This window comes from Watersipora subatra, chromosome 9 (assembly GCF_963576615.1).
Source record: "Watersipora subatra chromosome 9, tzWatSuba1.1, whole genome shotgun sequence".
Lineage (NCBI taxonomy): Eukaryota > Metazoa > Bryozoa > Gymnolaemata > Cheilostomatida > Watersiporidae > Watersipora > Watersipora subatra.
The window spans coordinates 12930280-12951433 of record NC_088716.1 but is presented as its reverse complement, the minus strand read 5'-3'; the positions used below and the strand labels follow the sequence as shown (position 1 = coordinate 12951433).

The window sequence follows — 21154 nt, the reverse complement described above, 5'->3', positions numbered from 1 at the left end:
TTTTCAAAAAGTCTGTTAGTAGTAATTTGCTGCGCCAGTGAGTAGTACTAAGTTAGTCGCTGAAATTTTTGCTAAGGGCGTGATTCCAGTTAGGTTTAAACATAAATCATAAACTTTGACAGTCAATGAATAACAATAATATTATTTAAAAATTAGAAACGACAATAATGTTAACTGAAATGGTTACAGACGAAGCAAATATGACAAGTAGTTGATTTACAGTCATTCAATTAACGTGATTTGTTGAATGATAGAAGTGTCAAACATTAAATAGGTATGCCTGGTTTACATTAACTGTTTTAAAAAAGATGAACGAAGTGTTTTTATATGAGTTTCTAATGATGATAGTTTTTACCAGGAGGTAATTGCTTTAGATAATTAATACGGGTTTTTATACCACTCTGTGTACATCTATAGCCTACGATATTTTCGGGAAACAATTCCAACATGGACAAGTCCTAAGCTCGACAGAGGCTGATCCGAGTCTAGACAAAGGCTGGTGCCAAGTTAAGCATTGTCTATTTCTCTATTATATACTCTGGAGAACATGTATAAATAATATTGAGACCACTCATGAAATACAATAAGTAGAGTAAGTGTTTAGCCTTGATATATTTTGCTCATATATCATAAATGCATCCAGCATTATTGCTAAATTACGGCAACTACTGTGAGATAATTTGTTTACGGATGCTCCATCACCTGTTAATGCTATACTCCACTCCTGTCATAACAAAAGTCTTTATGGGAAATAGGGAGAGAAAAAACAATTTCGAGATTGGACCAACCTTTGTCGATATACAAACTCGTCGAGCTTCAAACCCGTCGAGGTTCGGACTACAATCCATATTTTGCATGCCATTTTTTGCATTCCAACACTGAAAGGAACTAAAATCATATAAATGTATACCAAATAATTTTTCATTGTAATCGTAGCAAAACAGACTATATTTAGCCATTACTTGCCAATGATTTGCATTTAAACACCTTTACATTTTATTTTGCATCCTAATTTATTTCAATGAAACAAGTTAAGTTGTGAAGTTTGATAATTATGTACAGTTGTTTGACAAAGTTTGAAAACCTTTACATTGTTTTTTATTTTCTTTCCTAAATTATTTCAACTACACAAAACACTTCTCTCATGATATGTAGTTTGAAAGTTAGAATGGCAATTGTTGTTACATGTTAAATACAAATCAATTTGCTGTTCAAAAACTTTTTTTATTACCTGGGCAAAACAGGGCATTACAGCTAGTGCTACATAAAGCACAAAATGTGTGTAATCACTCCAGCAATTGGATCAATAGAAGAGGCATCACTGAAGTCTCTCATCAGCTTATTAAAAAGAGTCATTAGCTACACAAACTCACTTGGCTTGTCTCGTCAGCTCAAAATCCCCACTACTTGTTAAAAGTAGCTAATTAAGTTAGCTTTTAAGATTAGTTTTGTTATGACAAAAAATTTTGGCATGTCTAAAATAAATAATATGTCGATAAATAATATCCCTGTTTATTATTTATAATGCTTTACTGATCACATTGAATTTATACAGATTTTTGATACATTTTATGTTGATATTAATATTTTGATCATAACCTGCAGCTATTAGTTTTGAAGCAATAGGTATGACATGCAATTATAACTTAACTGCAGTCATTTTAAGGCTTTTTGACTAAAAATTGTTTGAAGGATTCATTCAACCTTTTTGTAAAATAAATTTGTTTTGGTGAAATTAGTGTAGCTAAGTGAACATGATTGGCATAGTACTGGTTTTTTATCATCACATAGGATTCAACATTTATTTAGGACTAACAGGTGACAGGCAATGGATGTCGAAGAACTTCGTGCTCGCAACCGAGCTCTTATTAGCAAGCTAGTGCAAAGTCAAAAGGCAGCTCAGAGGTCAAGCTATGATGCTTCTAGACTCGGCAGGTAGTTGAGAAGTCATATTCGAATGTCCAGCTTTTTGTTTAATGATTGTGTTTTCTTTTTATGAAATTTTATGCAAATTAAGTTCATCATGGTTACAACTTAGTATTTTTAACTGCAGTTGTTTTCAATGATTGATTACTTCTATTTTGTTTGCTAGCTCATGCGGTGGATGCATGGGAGAGATCATGCAATCTTATTTTAGTTTGATTATTAAAAAGCTAAACAAAAACAATAAAATCAATTTTTTTTCCAACTAGTCTTGATTTTTGGTTTGAAATTTTGACATTTTTTGGCAATTTGTTTATCAGCAAGTATTCATATTTTTATAAGATTATTTATATGAAAAGTTGACCACTAAATTTGTTGAATATTCACAATTTAATCCGTTATACATGATTTATTAACTGATCCTTGTGATATGACAACTGCTCACATGTGTCTAAAGTGATGCTCTGTTGATAGGGATCTGGATTCACTACAAGAGCAGTTAGACAGGCTGGCAGTACAGAGGGAGCCTACACCTTCTCCCCGCAATACTAACAATAACAATATCAGTGACATGAGGTAGTAATTGCTCATCAATGAGCCGATTGCAGCACAAATATTATAGATGAACAAACGGAGCATATTTCATACATTTGGCTTCTATTTATATCTAAAATCTGTTTAAAGTGATTCAATAACTGACTGACTTTTTAATTTCCTTTTTACTGAATGGTGAGCAGATTGTTCCAAGTTGAATAATTTGGAATCGTCTAACTTTGCACTCATTTTCATAGTTAGTGCAAAGTCAGACAACTCCAAATTAGTCAAATTTATAAGTTTCTATATCACCTAGGTGCTCATGTCTTTATTAAATTCTTGGCATTCGCTGTGTTTAATAGCAAATGTAGCCTCTGTTGATCGCATAAAAATGTCTTGTTAGCACAAAAATTTAAAGTGACCCAACAATTTTGCTAAGTCTGTCAAGACATACATTTATATATTTTGTTATCAAGCTCCATGATTCAGATCAGCTTAAAATTTTTGTAGAATTTTTTAATTAACAATTATTAGTAGCATATTTTATAACTATAATTTAATTGTTCTATAAAATGAAATATATAAAAATCGAGCTGTCAATAAAACTGCGCCCATGAAGTTAATTTTTGAGGATGAATAAAGCCAATCTTACAATGTGTTGGCCACCCATGAAGCCAATTTTAAAATATGGCTACCCAGGAAGCTAATTGTTAGTGTTCAGAATGTTCAGGTATTTTTACCTATTTTTCCTTTTCTAAGGTTTGATAGCCGGGCCATTGTGAGAGAACATCCACCATATGATGTATCGTCTTCTCCGTTGAATATCAGCCCAGCTAGCGACAAATTGACTATTGTGAGGACAACTCCTGAGGAGACAAAGACTGTTCGAAGGAGGCTAGGTAAGCTGGGGTGTCATTTCCTGTTCTGCATCTTCATATCATTAGCTGTTTCTTTCCTTCAACCAGTACAGCCTCATTTCTAATTCCTTGTTTGGATGTTTGCGTTAATTTTCCTTTTTTACTTCTATCTTTGATTGTCTGATGCATGTTGTGTTGACATTTACTGATATTTATACATTTTCTCCATTTCTCTCTTTAGAAAGAAATGGCAGGTCATTCTAATTTATAGTATCTCAAATAGCGGTTATTGGGTCACCATAACCTCATTTGGGAGTTATTTTCTTTTGCCAGGTTGTTATAAGTAATAAATGTTTTAGTCGTTATTATAATGTTATCATTGTATGATTGTCAATCATAGCCTCAGTTTTTCAATATTCCACATTTTTGTTTTATTTTTTGTAATATTGTATTCTTGTGCAAAAGAGTTTTATATTGGACTCGGTTTAGCTTGCAGTACTTATCTTGGTCTGTTTAAAATAATTATAATAATATAATAATAAATCGTAATATAAATCTTGTAATATAAATCTCAATTTATGAAGGTTCTTCACTCAACATCAACTAATATCTGTTTTGACTTTAGCAGAGGAAATGAACTCTCCAATCCAGTTGGATAAAGCTGCTGCCAGGTTAGAGACACCCTCCCCAGAACCGACCTCACAACGGTAATGGATGACTAAATAGAAAGGTTAACAAGATGGTGGTCAAAGTAATTTACATTTAGTTGCTAGGATTATAGTAGGATGCCAGGTTTAATAGCTACAAAAGGAAGGCAGGCGCTGAAAAATCGTAAAGCTTGGCAGCTTTCTGTTTATAACATATAAAGAGACATGTGATGTTTGGAATTGATCTTTTGTAAGTGGACGAAGCAAACAATTCGATAATAGTGCATTTTTAGTAAGAACAATGAGTTTGGCAAAGTAGAGTTTATTAGATTAATTATAAAAAGTCAATGTTCTTTATCAGATATGCATAGAGCGAAATGTGCATTTTCCTTCAAAATACTGTAAACAAATTTCTAGCTTGTTTATGGTAACCATAGCTACAAGGAATTCATCATGTTATCTCTAGAACATTCTAGATCATTGACATCTAGAACTAGTTGTCAAATATTAATTGCCATGATCATTCTGTAGAAAATGCTTTTTTCTCTCCAAGTGTTGACGTGACAATAACAGCATTCAAAGCTCGTTATTTTGTGGTTGCAGAGCAGTTCTCTCAGAATCAACTAACAAACTGAGAACTCCCAAAAAAACTACAAGATCTTCTCAGGCTACTCCGAAGTCCATCCTTAAACATCGGCGCTTGATAGACAGCAACGTACAGGTGCGTGCAGTATGTGACAACAATGGACAGGTGTGTAGAGCGTGTTACAGCAGTGTACAGGTGTGTAGAGTATGTGACAGCGATGTAAGGGTGTGGAGTATGGGACAACAATGGACTGGTGTGTGGAGTTTTTGACAGCGATGGACAGGTGTGTACAATATGTAATAGCAATGGACGAGTGTGTGGAATATGGCACAGTGGTGTGCAGGCCTGCTGACTGTGATCTTACAGGTAAAGTGTTGTTGTTCACGAAATGGCATCATTTAGATGAGATGGAATGGAAGACAACCATGTACAGGTGTGTTGAGTATAGGAAGAAAATGCTTTGATATACTGAGTATGGAGTAGCTTTCACAGATACGCTATGTTTGTGCAAATTGTATTGAGTGTGGACTGAAATGTATAGATGTACTCAGTATAATACAAAGCTATGCAACCATGAGAGAACAATTCCTAGATTTTCATATAAATCTTACATATTTAATAGTTTTTAGTGGTTGACATAGCTTTGAACACTGCAGGCCAATAATGTATTCCTGGACGCTTGATTTTAGCCAATTTCCTTAGACTGAAAGTAAAAGGTCGTAGGCCGTGCATATTCATATTCTTTTTTGGTAATAAGAATTGTGTTTTGTTTGCAGGCAGCTTTTTGCTTTTATGTTTGGTTCTTGATTTATTATTAGAGAACTAGCAGTTCATAACACTGTGAGCACTCCGTATGGTCAATATGTACACTTACCTGTATACTTACCTGTATACTTACCTGTATACTTACCTGTACACTTACATGTATACTTACCTGTACACTTACATGTATACTTACCTGTACACTTGCATGTACACTTACCTGTATACTTACCTGTACACTCACATGTATACTTACCTGTATACTCACCGGTATACTTACCCGTACACCTACCTGTATACTTACCTGTACACTTACCTGTATACTTACCTGTACATTTACATGTACACTTGCCTGTACACTTACCTGTACACCTACATGTACACGTACACATACATGTACACTTACCTGTATTTGCATTTAAGTCAGCACTTTACGCTTTCATCAGGATAGAATGCTTTTAGATTGTTATTATCTCATTGGTTGGTTTTGTAATGCCATAGAGCTTAGAACTAAAGCTTTTGTTAACAAAATCTATTTATGTACAAGATACTGAACAACAATTGATATTTCGTATATTTGATGTTTTGATATACTATGCCAATGGATTAGCTGTAAATCAGTATTAAAAGGTTTATCTGTCATCAGTTTCAAAACTAAATAGATGAAGAAGAAAAACTACTCTTTGTGCCGTGGTCCAGTGGTTAGCTCGCCGGCTCGTAATCAGGAGATTGGTGGTTCTAAACGCACAAGGACATTGGTGGTGTGAGGAAGGGCATCTAAGCACAGTTGCTGTGGTTTAAGTAACTGTTGTGTGAGTGCAAGTACAACATATGGGTAGCAGCAGTGACCCCACAATCACTGAAAAAAGATTTTAGAATCACAACTACATGTATGTGCAATTATTGATCCTGTCATCTAATCAAACACTTTTGGCAGCTGACCTTTTTTACGCAAGAATAATTATCACAAGATGAAATCATCATGTTCACCACTATGAATATACTAATAGGCAAATCATTCAAGGTGTAGTGAGAGAAGTTGGTAAAACCAAGTTATCAGCGCTCGAGGAGTGAAGTTATTTAAACGCCTTACAATAAGGAGCGTTGCATTTTTCTCAGGTCAAGTCAAAGTTTGTTCATACCCCCGGGTGGATGGAAAGAGCGAAACATACGCGGGTCAGCGTTGGCAAGAGGAGTGACGTGTCAAAGAAGTCAACCAGTAAAGAAAAAGTTAGAAGTAGAAAAGTTCCATCTCAAGCTGGTGAGATAGGATAACTCCATATAATTATTGTAGCGAATGTCTCTGAAACAGCCTGAAAAACATCAAAAAGTTCTAGCATTGCAAAAAATTATTTTTGGGGATATTATTTTCATACAAGGGTAGGAAGTCTTATAATTGAGAGATGTGGCAGTTAAAAGATATGTTTAGCTGTTGATAACTTCAATGATAGGAAAGGCAGCGTGTATTTTTTGAAGTTGATGCCGTCTGGTTTGGCGAGGCGAGTTGTGTTTGTCTCTAGTATTACCATCATGTGTAATAAGTAGGTACATAATTATTCTGTGAAATGGTAAGGTGGTGTGTTCAGTTTCCGTGTGATGATAGTTTTTCCTAACGCTCGTAGAGTGGCTTCGGACGGACACAGTTCCTATTTTTGTGAAGACTAGCTGAATGCCCGGTAATAAATAAGTTTTTGCACAGAAAATTTATTTTTATTTAACATATAACAAAGTTACAACAGTTACCATTCTACCTTTTAAACTTCATGTCATGAGAAAAGTGTTCTCGTGTTTTTGTGCTGCTCAAATAAATTAAGAGAAAACGTAAATGATCAGTACATGGAAGCGTGTGTGTGTATAGTATAAAAAAGTGACTGTTGTAGCAGATGCTCGTTGTATTCAAAGTTTTGATGGATGATACTGGTACAAACGTAAAAGTGAAATATCGGACTTTCCTTGTCTGATAATTTGTCTAAGCGATTGGAGCGAGAATGTAGGGGCGATTCCTACTCCAGATATTACAATTGTCCACATGTCAAAGCATTTAGCTTTTATAGTTTTACCAAAACTGGAAATATGAGTGTAACGGCACATTTTCAAATTGAAATGGCACAATTATTAAAAATTGTGCCATTTCAATTTCAAACGAACATTAAAATTACCAACCACGAAAATTAAAAGAATAGATAATGATAAAAAATAGCTTTTAAAATATTTTGATACTGTGTTGGAGGTTGAGCGAGTGATAAAAATATGTGTTGGGACTTATTCTAACTTGAGATAATTAAATTTAACATATTTTATTATCTTTATTTTTCATTTCTGTTTTTTATTTTTACCTACACGACTGAAATAATTTGATAACGTTGAAAATTCCTCAAGTGTTATTTTTAAACCAGAAAAATAAGTCATGTTTTTAGGTTGACTCTATTATTTTTATGATGATTTTCATTATTATTATTGCATTATTACAACAATTATTGTATTATTATCATCTGTATAGTTTTCATTATTATCATCATCATCACCAGTATTATTATTGTTATGTTTCTTAGAGCCGGTAAAATCCTGGAGCTAGCTTGCTATACATACCAAAGTTACTCATTCTAAAGCACTTGAAGGAAATCTTTAGATTTTTACGTTTTGTAAACAATGACAACTTTTGAGATTAATTAAAAAATTAAATTTTGATTTTACTCACTTACACGTAGCTTAACGTTAGAATGGTGGTGCACTCAAATTCTGCTAGCTGTAATTTTGGAATAGCTAATGTGAGTTTATGTAGTGATAGGAATTGCTGTTGGTATAATATATAAAAGTTCTGCGCTAAAACATTGTAACTTGAAGCTTTGCTGACTCTTTGAATGTTTTAATAGGCTGATTTTTAGCTATTTTTAAAATGATTCTATGCTTACGATGATTTGTATAAATTGAGAGACAACAGAAGTGACTTATTAAGTGATATGTAGACAACATTGTCAAAAGGAATTTATCTCAACACTGTAATAGTTAATCGTATAGAGTAATCGGAGACAAGGCTTTACTGACTCAGCTTATATGTGTATACGTTACCTAACATTCATATATAATATACCTATACATACATTCCAAGCATACCCAAAATTTGAATAAAGTAATTTTCACACAAATGCCAATTCATTCAGTCTCACAACTTGTGGCTGTGGGCAGAATTGAGGAGTTACGTTCTCTTTTCAAAAAACTAAGCTTTCCATATATACAGGTACACTATATACTTTTATTGGGCAACCCATAATCATTTTTATAAAAAAATGTTTTAGATATGGTGACGTTAAAAATAAATAGATATTATATATATCATAAACATCTATATATAAATATATTATATTTATACATAAATAGATAAAAAATTATTGGTATAAATGCAAAATTGACAGGTTTTGTTGGTGTTAACGACAAGTTTGCGTCAACGTCTGTTTGCGCAAAATGGCAGTGATTTCTGTTTTTTCTGTAATATTTTCTCTTGGTGTTGGCAAACTAACTTAGCTCATGACAGTACATATATGCAGTTTATGATAGGATTATAAGATGGAGTATTTTTTGAGTCAGGTTTGTTGTTTAGTACTTTATACCATTCTTTTCATAGATGCATCAAGCTAATTGCTGTTTATATACAGCAGGAGCAGCATTGTGTGACATCACTTCAGATCTTTTTCAATTTAAAAACACAAATTTGCTGTTGACCTTTCAACAGTGTTGTTGAATGATATGCTTACAGATGGTATCCCTAGTTCAGCTGTCTAATGTTCACTTGTAGTGTGACTTGGCTCTAGCAACATCGTACATTTAATATTATATTGCATGTAGATGAGAATGAATTCAGTCGATGGACTTCCTATGTTACGGATGCTGACACAATTAATAAATTGGAGTCTGACTTATCTGACCCTGTTCAGCTTAAAGCGGAGATGGGAAACTTGAGAAAAACGGTAGAGAATGAGAGTGAAGACAAAGGTCTTGTTCAGGGGCAGATGACTCCGGATCCTAATACTATGGTGACTCCAACTTCGTTATCAGGGGTCAGTACATGTGTCCTCATATTGAAGGAGGCGACACAAAAGTTGTAACAACTGCAGACAGTGATTACGTCTTACTGCTTTGACCTGGAATGTCAAAGGATACCACGCATTTCCTTTTTCTGTTTTGTTGAAATGCTCATGACTAGGTGTTTTATTTTAAATGCTGGGTAAGTGTAAATAGCAAGTCTGAACATGTTGGTAATTTTGGGTTGCATTTGCTTTTGTCGATGAAACCATTTTTTTTAGTTAAGGGTAAATGTGTCAATTTAACTCAACAAAGGCTATCATGCTCATGCAGGCTGGCTGAGTCTTGTTAAATAAACTAGTCATGGATCACCAGGAATCATCCCAGGAGTTATGCACTTGTTCGGGCTGAGCCGGCTGCTGGTTTTACTCAAGTTTTTCCAGGAAGTTATCTTTTCTCCACACATTTTTGCCTCTTCGACGGGCCATGTACCAACAGTAATAGTTTAAACTTCAATTCATCAACTCACACATAAGCTCATTGCAAATTATTTTTTATTGTCATCATTTATACTGTTAGTAAACTGGAATACAGTAATACCCCCTACTTTGCGGCTTCATCTACAGAGAATTGCAAAAAGAACTTTTCATTATTTTGATATCCTAACGCTGATTGGCTCAAGAATATTTAGCATGGACTTTGATTCTCGCCCCAGTCATGCTTAACCATTCAATCCGTATTGTCTCTTGGTGTGTTCAGATCTGTGTATACAATGTACAATGCAAGTAGCCACATGTACAAAAATATATACATGCACTTACATGTATAGGAATTGTGAATGTTGAGAAAGTGTTCAGAAGTGTTAAAATTTTGACTCTTGTTCCAAAAACTCTATTTCCTGTTTCATGAAGATTCCAATTTTAAGTTATGAACTGAGTTAGAATTTATGAATGCTTACTGTGCTTGCAGACTGTAGTTTGGGGAATATTTTAATAACCAATTATGTAGCTAAGATTCTGTCTATTTCAAATGAGTTCCAGTCTTGTAGTTTTGCTGTCAGCTAGCATCCACTGCTGACATTTAAAGATATTTTGCTTAATGACAAGCTAGAAAGCTGCGGCATCAGCACACTTTGACAATTCATTGGCTTAGTTAAGACCCAATTATAACTTTGTGTCTCGTATAGTTGGAGCCCTCACCAGACGTTCGCACAATGTCGGGGCCCTCACCGGACGTTCCCACGATGAGTGTAATTAAGCAGAGGATGATGGGATATGACTGGATAGCGGCCCTGCTTGACCAATCAGACGCAGCAGAAGTGGCAGACAAACACGAGTCCTACTTCAGGGAACTGCGGGAGTTTCGGCGACTTCACAGAGATGAGTGCGAGAACGATGCCGTTGCTCTTCCTACCAGGTTAGTCCGACAGCTATATTTGATTGCAGTCACCTCACTGTGTGTAGTTTTTTTCAAAGGCTCTGACATCATCTAGACCAGAGTTTCCTCATTAGGTGAACTGTAGTTGGGGGGTGCAAGAATCAGTGTAATTTTCATTACAACAACTTGCCTATTGGAATCTGGATTTTCATTTTTTTTATTTTACCAAAAATAAATATTGTAACGTCATCAATTGTTAAAATGACCTTTCTTTGTGGTTAAATTTCATTTAACCACAAAGAAACCTATTTGATCAGATGGTAGCAGAAAAGAGGCAAAAAACCAGCTAAAGAAGATAAAGTGAGTTGTCTTTCCTATGTTGCTGCTGTGTGACAACATCAGACTTTCCCTAGAATGACCTTCCAATAACATATTGTTTTCATATAGGCCTACTCCGAATATGTCTGTTTTTATGATGTTGTGAGCATTTTGGTTACATTCAAAACAGGGGCCCTCGTCAGCCATAGGATTCGTCAGTCAGGGTTTGATGATGATATAAGAATAGCCAAGCGCTGATCTAGATGAGCAAGGGCTCAAACTATGCCTGTTATCGGAAAGTCCTACATTCAATATAAGTTTTATTGTAGAAATGAAAAGAATATCTAAATCTTTTAACCTTACCCTTCTAGTAACACTACTTGTGGAGAGTGAAAACTGGATGTTAAACGAGGGTTTAACTTTGTTTCTGTTCTTTTAAAGCTCAAAAGTGTGACATGAAAATTTTCAACTTTGTAACCTTTTCATAACTGGACTTGGGTTAAATCTAGCTATAAATTTTTCTTTGTCAATCTGCGCTTAATTCTATAATGCAGTGAAATTCTGAGGAATGTGCTTGAGTACTTCTGCCTACACTATACTTCCTATAAGTTGATATAGCGGAAAGTGGGAGAAATTGTTTGTTTTAATATTTTTTTGCAGCTCAAAATGGGCTGATTTGCAATATTTATACCAATTTGGCAAAAAAATTAAAATTCATGTACAATAGATGCCTCTATAATGTAAACCTCCTTTATGTAAATTCCACTAATCAAGAAAACTTATGTAGAGTTTTTGCATCATAGTACTTAAAAAAATCCATATATCCAGTCTATCTCTAATGCATATATACGAGTACTCTGGCAGTTTAGTTCACCGTTGGAGATTGTCATGCGCGTCGACAAAGCACAGAGAATAAGTAGCTGCACAATTATTCATAAATACCCAAAGACGATCAATTGGCGCAGGTTTTAAAATGTCGGTCGACCAAGCTGAATGGCATGAGTTGTAGTCTCTTTGACTCTAACCCTGGCTTCAGACCGACATAGACCGTTCTTACATTAGTAAGTATTTTATTTTTAACATGAGCAATATGTTTTTTCTTTGCATCGTAAACCTTGCTGTGGAAAAAAAAGCGAACAAATTGATTTAAATTGACATTGAAGATGTGCCCTTCTTTACCTTGTTCAGAGTTGTTGGCTTATGGGAATTATACTGAGTGCATATAGCTATATGGGTAAACTATAAAAAGTTAATTGTAACTATATAGAAGGACATAGTAATGTCCTTTGATATGTTTAATACTATTAGTTGTTGAAGTGAGTAGGCAACTCCCTATTTTTGGTGTACATTCATGTGACATAGATCGCGCCTGAGCTCCTAAAGTCAGAATACAGTGGCTGTGGGAGCTCCCTTGTCAGTAGTCACTTGATATTTGTTGCCCTGAACTGATTTTTTCATCAACTTTTTCTCTGCGAGCTCATTCACTACTCATTGCAATCAGGTACACATATAAGTCTGCAACTTTGTTGTTGAATTACTTCTTATTATTTATTTTAAGTGCACTGAGCTTAGAAGAGAGTCCATAATTTATTCAAGGACATGCACAGAGCATAGTTTGTAACAGTTTTGGTGTTTTAGGGGTGCCGGGTCACTTCTTGTGGATACGGCCGATATAGCACCTGCAATACCTGAGGCTCACTCACCTAATCATACCTGTAAGTGTTTGTTTGTCTATCTACTGGAGCGTTTAGCCGAGCTGACGCTGACAGTGTCGCTGCTAACAGCATTCAATTTGATGTGTCATTATTTTTTTCGTCAAACGTGCCAAAGTTTAAAGGGATCTAGAATATTTAGACTTATCGATTACTTTATCATCCTGTTACTTATTAGTTTGTTCATTTATATGCCCATGTCAATTTGTGTCTAGATGTCTATGGTTAGGATAATCTTTTCAGGTATCCACAGCTACACAGTTAACTCGAGGCTATACACAGTCCCAATGAACAGTGACAAGGCAGGGGAGAGCCGATGCGCTGTCTGCAGCAAGAAAAAACAACTCCCATCTTCCAATTCTCCGAGTTTTGTAAGGTGTGCAGAAATGCAAATGTATTCAATTATGTAGTTATTAGATAAAAACTTATATAGAGTTGTGCACCCTTGGTTTGCATGGAACAGCGAATGATCTCACGTTGCCTTTTTAATCGTAAGTATATAAAACCATTAAAGCAGCCTATAGTGATGAAATGTCATACACTAGAGTGTGCTATAGATCTACTCGCGCTGTTTTAGGGTCAGCATTCCCCGCTGCACATTGAGTTCTCCGTACAGAATAAAACCCCATCGGAGGAAGAGTTTTGACCCATCTGACTCTGTGGCTCTTTCTAAGGTGAGAAATTACTTCCTTTTCTCTCAGAGCCGTGTATAGTTTCACAGAGTCCTGCGACAAAAACCGGAAACAAAAACGCTTGTTTCCAAACAAATCCAATCGACATACTGATCTCTAAGGGAATATTCTTACCTCGCTCTCAATAACTCACTTTTTTGCATTTACTTAACATTTTTACGAAAAAAATTATTCGTAGTTTCTTGTAGAGAATTTTGTTATCTTTTAAATGGTGTATGACACAACAATCAATTTCAGAGGGACTGCCGATGGGAGTATTTTTTGTTGGTTAATGTTACGGCCTCTTCATTATAACTTATATAAAAATAGTAGGTGTGGCCTGTTTGTTTGGAAACGAGCGAGCTCCCATATACGCTTCTGTTAGTCGCAGGACTCTGTGAAGCTATACGGCTCTGATCTCTCCTAAATTACCGTACTGAGCACTCATCGCCATGTGCCAAGCTGGTTTTCTCTTTGTAGCTGAGACGTGTTGATCTTTTAAATTCATGCATTCAATTATGTTAGTGTTTTTAGAAAGTTGGTGCATACAAGATACTGAGTTGTCTGCTCTCTTTCAAGAGTTGATTATATTCTTCACTATAATAATAGCTGTGCTCGTTTGTCTGTCGGAAACAGTTGGAGGTGGAGAAAAAGATTACATTGTATGGGATTTGAACTCGTATGTCAAATGACCGGTCGTTCATGTTTAAAGTTTGTATTGGGTTGTTATAAAGTCTACAGCATACAGTTTTAGCTTTGGACCATATTTCACCATCTATAAAAATTGAGACCAGGCATAAAATAAGAAGTCGGAACCTTTCTGTTCTTATTCATGTCTTTGATAACAGAACAAGAATGATTTTGTCTTCTGTCTATATGGCACTGAATAAAATAAAACTTGGCTATTATAGCACTGCTTGGCTGGCTGGTCACAACAGCGTCCCCTAAAACTTCCTACAGGCAGGAATGTAGACTTGGCTAATGAGACAAACAGACTGAAGAGCAAGTTCACTATGGTAAACAACCAAACTACTTGTCTTGTTTTCCTTGCTACGTTTTCCATCACTTGGGTAGCTGTCTAGGTTTACACACAAACTTCTACATACAAATTAAATCTGGTCCAGGACCTGCTTCATATGTTAAAACCCTTGTATGTTGGAACCAGTATCTCCATATGATTACATTACTATTTGTTTAATTTTCCAATGGTAATTCATATAAGTGCTGCATAGGTTTACATATAGCATTTTAACTAATGCAGGCTAATACAGGCAAATTTCGATTTTCAACTAAAATATGCTCCAGTTTGTTCAAAATCTTGAAGCTATTTTTCCAGTACGTATAAACAATGCCGCTAGTTTGAACCCAAATGGCCGGTATTCCGGAGAGTGTGTCAGAAACTTTATCGGGTGGAATACGTGCATTCACATGGCTCTGTTTACAAATACTGTTTCTAGTTTACAGCCTAAATCAATCAAATTAATTCTTGCACAGGGTATTAGACCAGAAATTTCACTTCCATTTTTAACTATTTGCAAGTATCTTCATCTACTTCTTTCGTTATAGTAACAATTTTTGTTGGAACGATGACAGGAAAAAGATTGTTACGGCTCGTTTGTTGGTAGGTCATAGATGATTGTGCTGCAGATGGAGAGTTTTATAATAGTAGCTATGATTTTCTAGATTATTTTGAGTCATGGATGATGAGCGCGTGCCCAATGGATTTGATGCTACTGTAAATATTTTTACGAGTTTTTAAAATCGTATCAGTTTTTATAGTTTTAGCCTGAATAATGGTGAAATCCTGTTTTTTTTTGTTTGATGGCATTTGCTGTGGGTTGCCCCACTTTTTTACTAGTGCTTTACCAAATATCGTTGTAGTATGAGCACATTTAAATATATTTAATAGAAGTTTAAAAACTTCGGATGGTTGGACAAATTGTCCAGCGTCACTGACACATTGACAAGAACGGCCAGGGTTCAGAGGGTTAATAGAGGGTTCAGAGGGTTAATAGAGGGTTCAAAGGGTTAAAAGCATTTTTACTATTCCACACCATAAACTGAGTGTGATAAGAAAGCAGGTAATATATGAAGTACAGTGTTTGTATCATAGCAAATCTATTAACAGTCTAAACTAGGTTGAGAATGAACTGTTGTATCTGTAGCTACTGGCAATCCAGCCTTGTTCTCTTAGAGTCTTGTATATACTGTATGATAAATAGAGAAGTGTAGGAATAGACTTTGTTATGTTTTAATAAAATGGGTTCTATTTAAGGTAAGAAAAAAAAATTCTTCATATGTTTTATTTTTTCCATTTTTAACATGAAAATTAAAGCAGCGAAGGCCTATGCTAAGGTTATGATCTAAAAAGAATTCTATTTGAAAGTGCAGTAAGCATCCCAGCAAAGATAAAATAAATAAAAAAGTAATAAATAAAAATAAATAAAATGTAAAATAAAAAAACACAGCAAACACCTTTCTTGTCTTTCATCTTTGAAACACAATAAAGTAAAGAACACTATGGTTGAAATCCAAATTTTTGGTCGAAGTTTAAGGTTTAAAACTCAATTTTTTTGATCGAAATCTGATTTAGTCGAGATCAGAATTGATCGAAAGTCGAGATATGGTTGTATAGAAAAATAAATTAACAGACTAGTAATCAGGTATAAATCTTTTTTATTGTTATTTTCCCTAACAGACTATCAACTGACATCTGGGTTCGGTAATTTGTATGTTCTGAAATAAAGATGATGACATGTGGCATTGTGTACTCCAGCAGTCATTGAGCATTTGGCGCTATAACACGTGCACATTAAATGTGGATTGGCACAATACCATCAACAGTTAACACTAGTAAGTTGTAGAAAATCGCGCTATTAGGAATAGCTAATATCTTACAGCGAGTGCTCAAACTCCCAGGTGTCTGATAGGAGATTCGAGTTAGAGCAGACATTACCTACCACTTGGGTACCCAGAGTGAGAACAATTTTTATATAGGTATGAAATATTGTATTTGTTGTAGACGATGGCTGAAGCTGAAGATTTGGCCAGAAAATCAAAATCAGCAAATGGCGTCACATCTCGTGATATCGAACAGACAACTCTATACAATCGTGAATTAAAGAAAGTTACTAAAGATCTGTTGGAGATGAGTCATGCCATGCAGTTTCAGTCGCAGTTGTTCAATAAAACATCCATACACTGACAACTCCCGACATTGCAGCGCTTTATTTTCTACTCGAGGTGTTCCGGTCGCCTTGACTTGGTTCGTTGCAAATTCTTGCACTATACTAGTTGTGGCCTTAGTGTAACATATTTGCATGCTTACTTAGTGTATTTATTCAATCTTGTAGGATCCTCTAGACATTTTTATAATGCTTATTGCTGTATGATCTTTTATGAAAGCCCCAGATAATATTTGTATATTCTGTGTGTTGTTGTCAAAGGATGGAGGTTGCCAAGTTTTTAAATTTAAATATAATTTTTATTCTCCATGTTGTGTCAGCATTATCTATAGCCTAATGAAGCAGCCTGGAACGTCACAAACAATAAAATCAAGTATTGATTTTTTTTAAATATCAAGTGTGGCTGCTTATTTTTTATTTTTTTGTGAAACCCATTTGGCTATAAAGGACCACAGTGTAAGACGATGCGTTATTTTTTACCTTTAATGGCGTCCAACCTTCAAGCGTGTGTTGTGTTAGTTTAGTTGTTTTTCTTGCTACAAAATACATATTGCTTGTCTTTTAAATTATTTCTGTTTACTTGTTAGTAAAGTATGGTATTTTAATTTTCTTTGGTTTTGTGCTCTCTAGTAAAATGGATGGCCTAAAGTTTTGTGTAGAATGTATATTGGTAGTAGAATTAAGCAGCGGTGGTCTAGCGGTTAACAATCTGGTCTGCCAAACAGCAGATTAGTAGTTCAAGACCTACTATGGGAAATTTTCTGGTCTCAAATAACTATGACTAGCTGTGCTACCCGGTGTTGCCCGAGTATTAATAATCAGCTTATAAACAATGAGTAATGAGAGTTGCCTGCCACTTGCTATTAGCCTGGCAGATTGCCAATGGAAAATTTTTGTAAGCTAACTAATGACAATCACTTTCTTATGCAAACACCCTGTGTGGTATATAAAGTCGTTGGGTATGTGCTCCGATATACCGACTTACATCGGCAAGCTATCAACTCATTATCTGTGGCCTATTGTGGAGGGTCTGAGATCAAATCTTTTTCGGTACGGATTCTTTATTCCAAGATTTTATTAGCTTTAGCCGGAATGCATACATACGAACATACTTTGAGAAATATATATACACGTATATACATGATGATTCTACTGTAGACAATCTTAACAGAAAACCTGAGGCCGGAAAACAAATGATGAGGAACCTGCCATGTCAGAATTCTTGAAATCCTCATCGTGGTTAGAATGCTCAGAATAAAAATATGTACTGAAATGACGCAAGCCAAAAGCTAATGTTGCTATAGTTAATACTTATTGGTTATTGCATACAAGTTGCTATGTTAAGCGTCTTTATTCTGTCAATCTTTATGCAGCTATAGACGTCATAATCGCACTTTTACTTGATCTAAGCATTTTACCTGTGATCAAGTTTTGTCAATTTTACTCTTAAGACATCCTGGCAGTCAAAAATGTTGCAGTTGCAAATGATAGAAAAATACTGATTTTTATGATACAATACACTAAAATTATGTGTAAGCTCATCTTTAAATGGGTTCTACTCCACAAGATACAGCATGATCGGTGGCCCTCTGAACTAGCCCCAAAAAATTCTGCTTGTCAGATTAAAAGTCCTGATAATAGAATGTGAAAGCATTGAAATTTTGTAGTCTATTATACTATACTTAAATGAGTTTTTTGTTAAAATTTATATTAATAAATCCTATTTTATAATTGAGTGTCTGTCTGTTAGTCTACATAAACACTGTGCTTTCATATTTTTACCTGATTTTATTCAAACTTCACAAGCATGCTCTGTGCCTTCCACCAGCTTGCAAAAGATATTTGGTTTTAAAACTGAGACTGGTTCCTGAGAACTAGCCTTTTAAACACCCACCTGATTAGAAATTCAAGAATGCATCTTTGTATGCATTAAAAAAGAATGCTCTTTCGCATGCTTCAAGTAGTGAAATCAGTGTAGCAATTTGAGTTGAAAATCTAAACACGTGCTGCCGGCTGGTTGAAAATCTAAACACGTGCTGCCGGCTGGTTGAAAATCTACACACGTGCTGCCGGCTGGTTGAAAATCTACACACGTACTGCCGGCTGGTTGAAAATCTACACACGTACTGCCGGCTGGTTGAAAATGAATGAATTCTCGCATGCTTCAAGTAGTGAAATCAGTGTAGCAATTTGGGTTGACAATCTAAACACGTGCTGCCGGCTGGTTGAAAATCTAACATGTGCTGCCGGCTGGTTGAAAATGAAAGAATTCTCGGGCAACGTCGGGCTTATAGCTAGTACTTTATAGTTTTTGGTTAAGAAAGATTAACAGTATTAAGATAGATTAAAAATATTAAGAGAGAGTAACAATATTTCAGATAAGGTTACAAAAACTTGTGCAATGACAGCAATCAGAGTGATTTAATACACAACAAATATTGGGGTTGCCCTCCCTTACCACTGATATGATGGCTGAGTGTGCTAGGTAACAAGGGAAGAGCTGTCTTGATTGGCTTGTTAGACAGACACAATTCAAGAGATGGCAATGGTGAAGATCACATTTAGGACTTAGATATGATGTCTTGCATTGTCAGGTGCAGAGATTGAACTAGCTTGCTATTCTATGTATGTATGATATAATATGGAAAAGTTGTTGGTAATTTTGTAAGTATTGAAACTAGACTCAGAATCTCTGATTTCCATGTTAGCTTAATCAATGTTTAAAGTAAAAGTGTCAGGCCAACACTACTTTGTCAAAAGTGAAGAAGGTTCCAAAATAAAATGAATTATCTGCAGGCGATGTGTGTGGTATGCGGTGGACAGGCTGCCGAGTTTAGGCAGATGGGTAGAGATAGCTCTGACAAGTGACTGAAACCTTCATTAAAACCAAAAATTGCAAATAGGACATTTGATGATTGTGCAAGAAAGCTCCACTTCTGAGAAACGCAAAGTTTTAAATCAAAATTCTTTGCTTTAATAATTCACAAATATTTTTATTGTTTATAATTTAAAAATTTGGAAGATTTAGTCTTTTAAAGAGATAACTTTTCACATTTCTTTAACACTTTGAAGTCTGGGTCCAAGATAATTGGCGGAGTTGTTTTCTCACCTGACCCTACGCCTGAGCAAACTCGACTGATTAATTTTGCTTTTTTGTTGCACTTCCTGTTTAGTAGGATTATGAAACTTTTGTCATACTGTCCATAATAGGTTGCAAGCCTAATTTCACAGCTCCGGGTTGATTGAACCAATAGGGCTTGAAATATCGCTGAAATACTGAGTGCACTTTTAACCAACCGAGAAATGAAAATGGCTGCTGACAGAGCACTAGTGCCTAATGACACACTGATTGAGATTCTTTGTAATGAAAGATTCAAAACAGACAAAGATAGAAATTTTGTCTTCAGCAAAAAGCTTTCTTTACACTAAAAGTATGTGTTGTTTAAATCATAACAAATATACAGACTCTATCAGACTCGGTGTTCTGCAGTCATTATGTTTCTTCAGTTACTTCTAAAATATCCCTTCTTTGAAAGAGCGGAAAAAAATTGATTTTATATCTGTTTTTCATTGAGTTTTACAAGCTTGGAGCTTCGGTATTATACTCAGTTGGATAGGAATTGTGCTATTTGAAATGCTTTCACAGTCAGTAGAAAGTTGTTAATATAATCTAGGATCAGGGAGCCTCTTGTATATACACGATCAGGGATCAAAGTGTGAAAACCAGGAATGGTGTTTGTGTTCACTCAGTAAATGGGATTACGTGTATGTCACAATTTCCATTTCCATAACATTTCCATATTACTTCCATTTCCAAAACATTTCCATAATTCATTTCCATATTATTTCCATTTCCGTAAAATTTCCATAATTAATTTCCATATTATTTTCATTTCCATAACATTTCCATAATTCAATTCCATATTATTTCCATTTCCCTATTTCATTTCCATATTATTTCCATTTCCATAACATTTCCATAATTCATTTCCATATTATTTCCATAACGTTTCCCTATTTCAGTTCCATATTATTTCCATTTCCATAAAATTTCCATAATTCATTTCCATATTATTTCTATTTCCATATTTCTAAAATAAAATTTCCATATCCATTTCCATAAAGTTATGGAAATATTTATGTTTATGGAAATGAATATGGAAAAATTATCATTTCCATAATATGTTTAGCGATCCTTGCTCAGTAATTTACGTTTCACTGTTGTCAATTTTTATCACCCAGATGGATAAAACATCCATCTGGCAATGATGCCAGATAACTATAGGATGCTGTGTGCAACATACTTGTAAATAAAACCCAGTCTGCGCAATTCACAGCTATGCATAACTAGCAGTCTGGTCCATATGCATAGGCTGATTGTAGGGCGGAAAGCTTTGCTTTGTTGTGCTAGGTACAACTTGACTCTCTTACTAGCTCTGAAGTGAGTATTTTTGCAAAGCTTGATAGCATAGACATAATTGATTGTAAGAGCTCTTCTAAATAGTTTTTGGACTGTCGATTTATAAGAAATCTGATTGGACGATAGCAATCCTTTGCTTGAC

At 35.0% G+C, this 21154-nt stretch overlaps 1 protein-coding gene across 3 annotated transcripts; it reads left to right on the top strand.

The window, feature by feature from the left end:
- The first annotated feature begins 21 nt into the window (after positions 1 to 21).
- On the top strand, positions 22 to 17199 carry LOC137404176 (uncharacterized). Of its 3 annotated transcripts, none has more exons than XM_068090333.1 (15): positions 22 to 37; positions 756 to 830; positions 1810 to 1935; positions 2398 to 2499; positions 3217 to 3356; positions 3940 to 4021; positions 4565 to 4682; positions 6429 to 6570; positions 9153 to 9364; positions 10516 to 10745; positions 12663 to 12739; positions 12980 to 13112; positions 13314 to 13410; positions 14319 to 14423; positions 16430 to 17199. In XM_068090333.1, the coding sequence occupies exons 3-15, from the start codon at positions 1829 to 1831 to the stop codon at positions 16610 to 16612; spliced, it is 1728 nt and encodes a 575-aa protein (XP_067946434.1). In that variant the 5' UTR covers positions 22 to 37; positions 756 to 830; positions 1810 to 1828; the 3' UTR covers positions 16613 to 17199. The 3 variants fall into 3 exon arrangements, with proteins under 3 accessions (XP_067946434.1, XP_067946436.1, XP_067946433.1); XM_068090335.1 differs by lacking the exon at positions 22 to 37 and adding an exon at positions 550 to 592 and having other exon boundaries at positions 3943 to 4021; XM_068090332.1 differs by lacking the exon at positions 22 to 37 and adding an exon at positions 550 to 592.
- The last annotated feature ends 3955 nt before the right edge of the window (positions 17200 to 21154 follow it).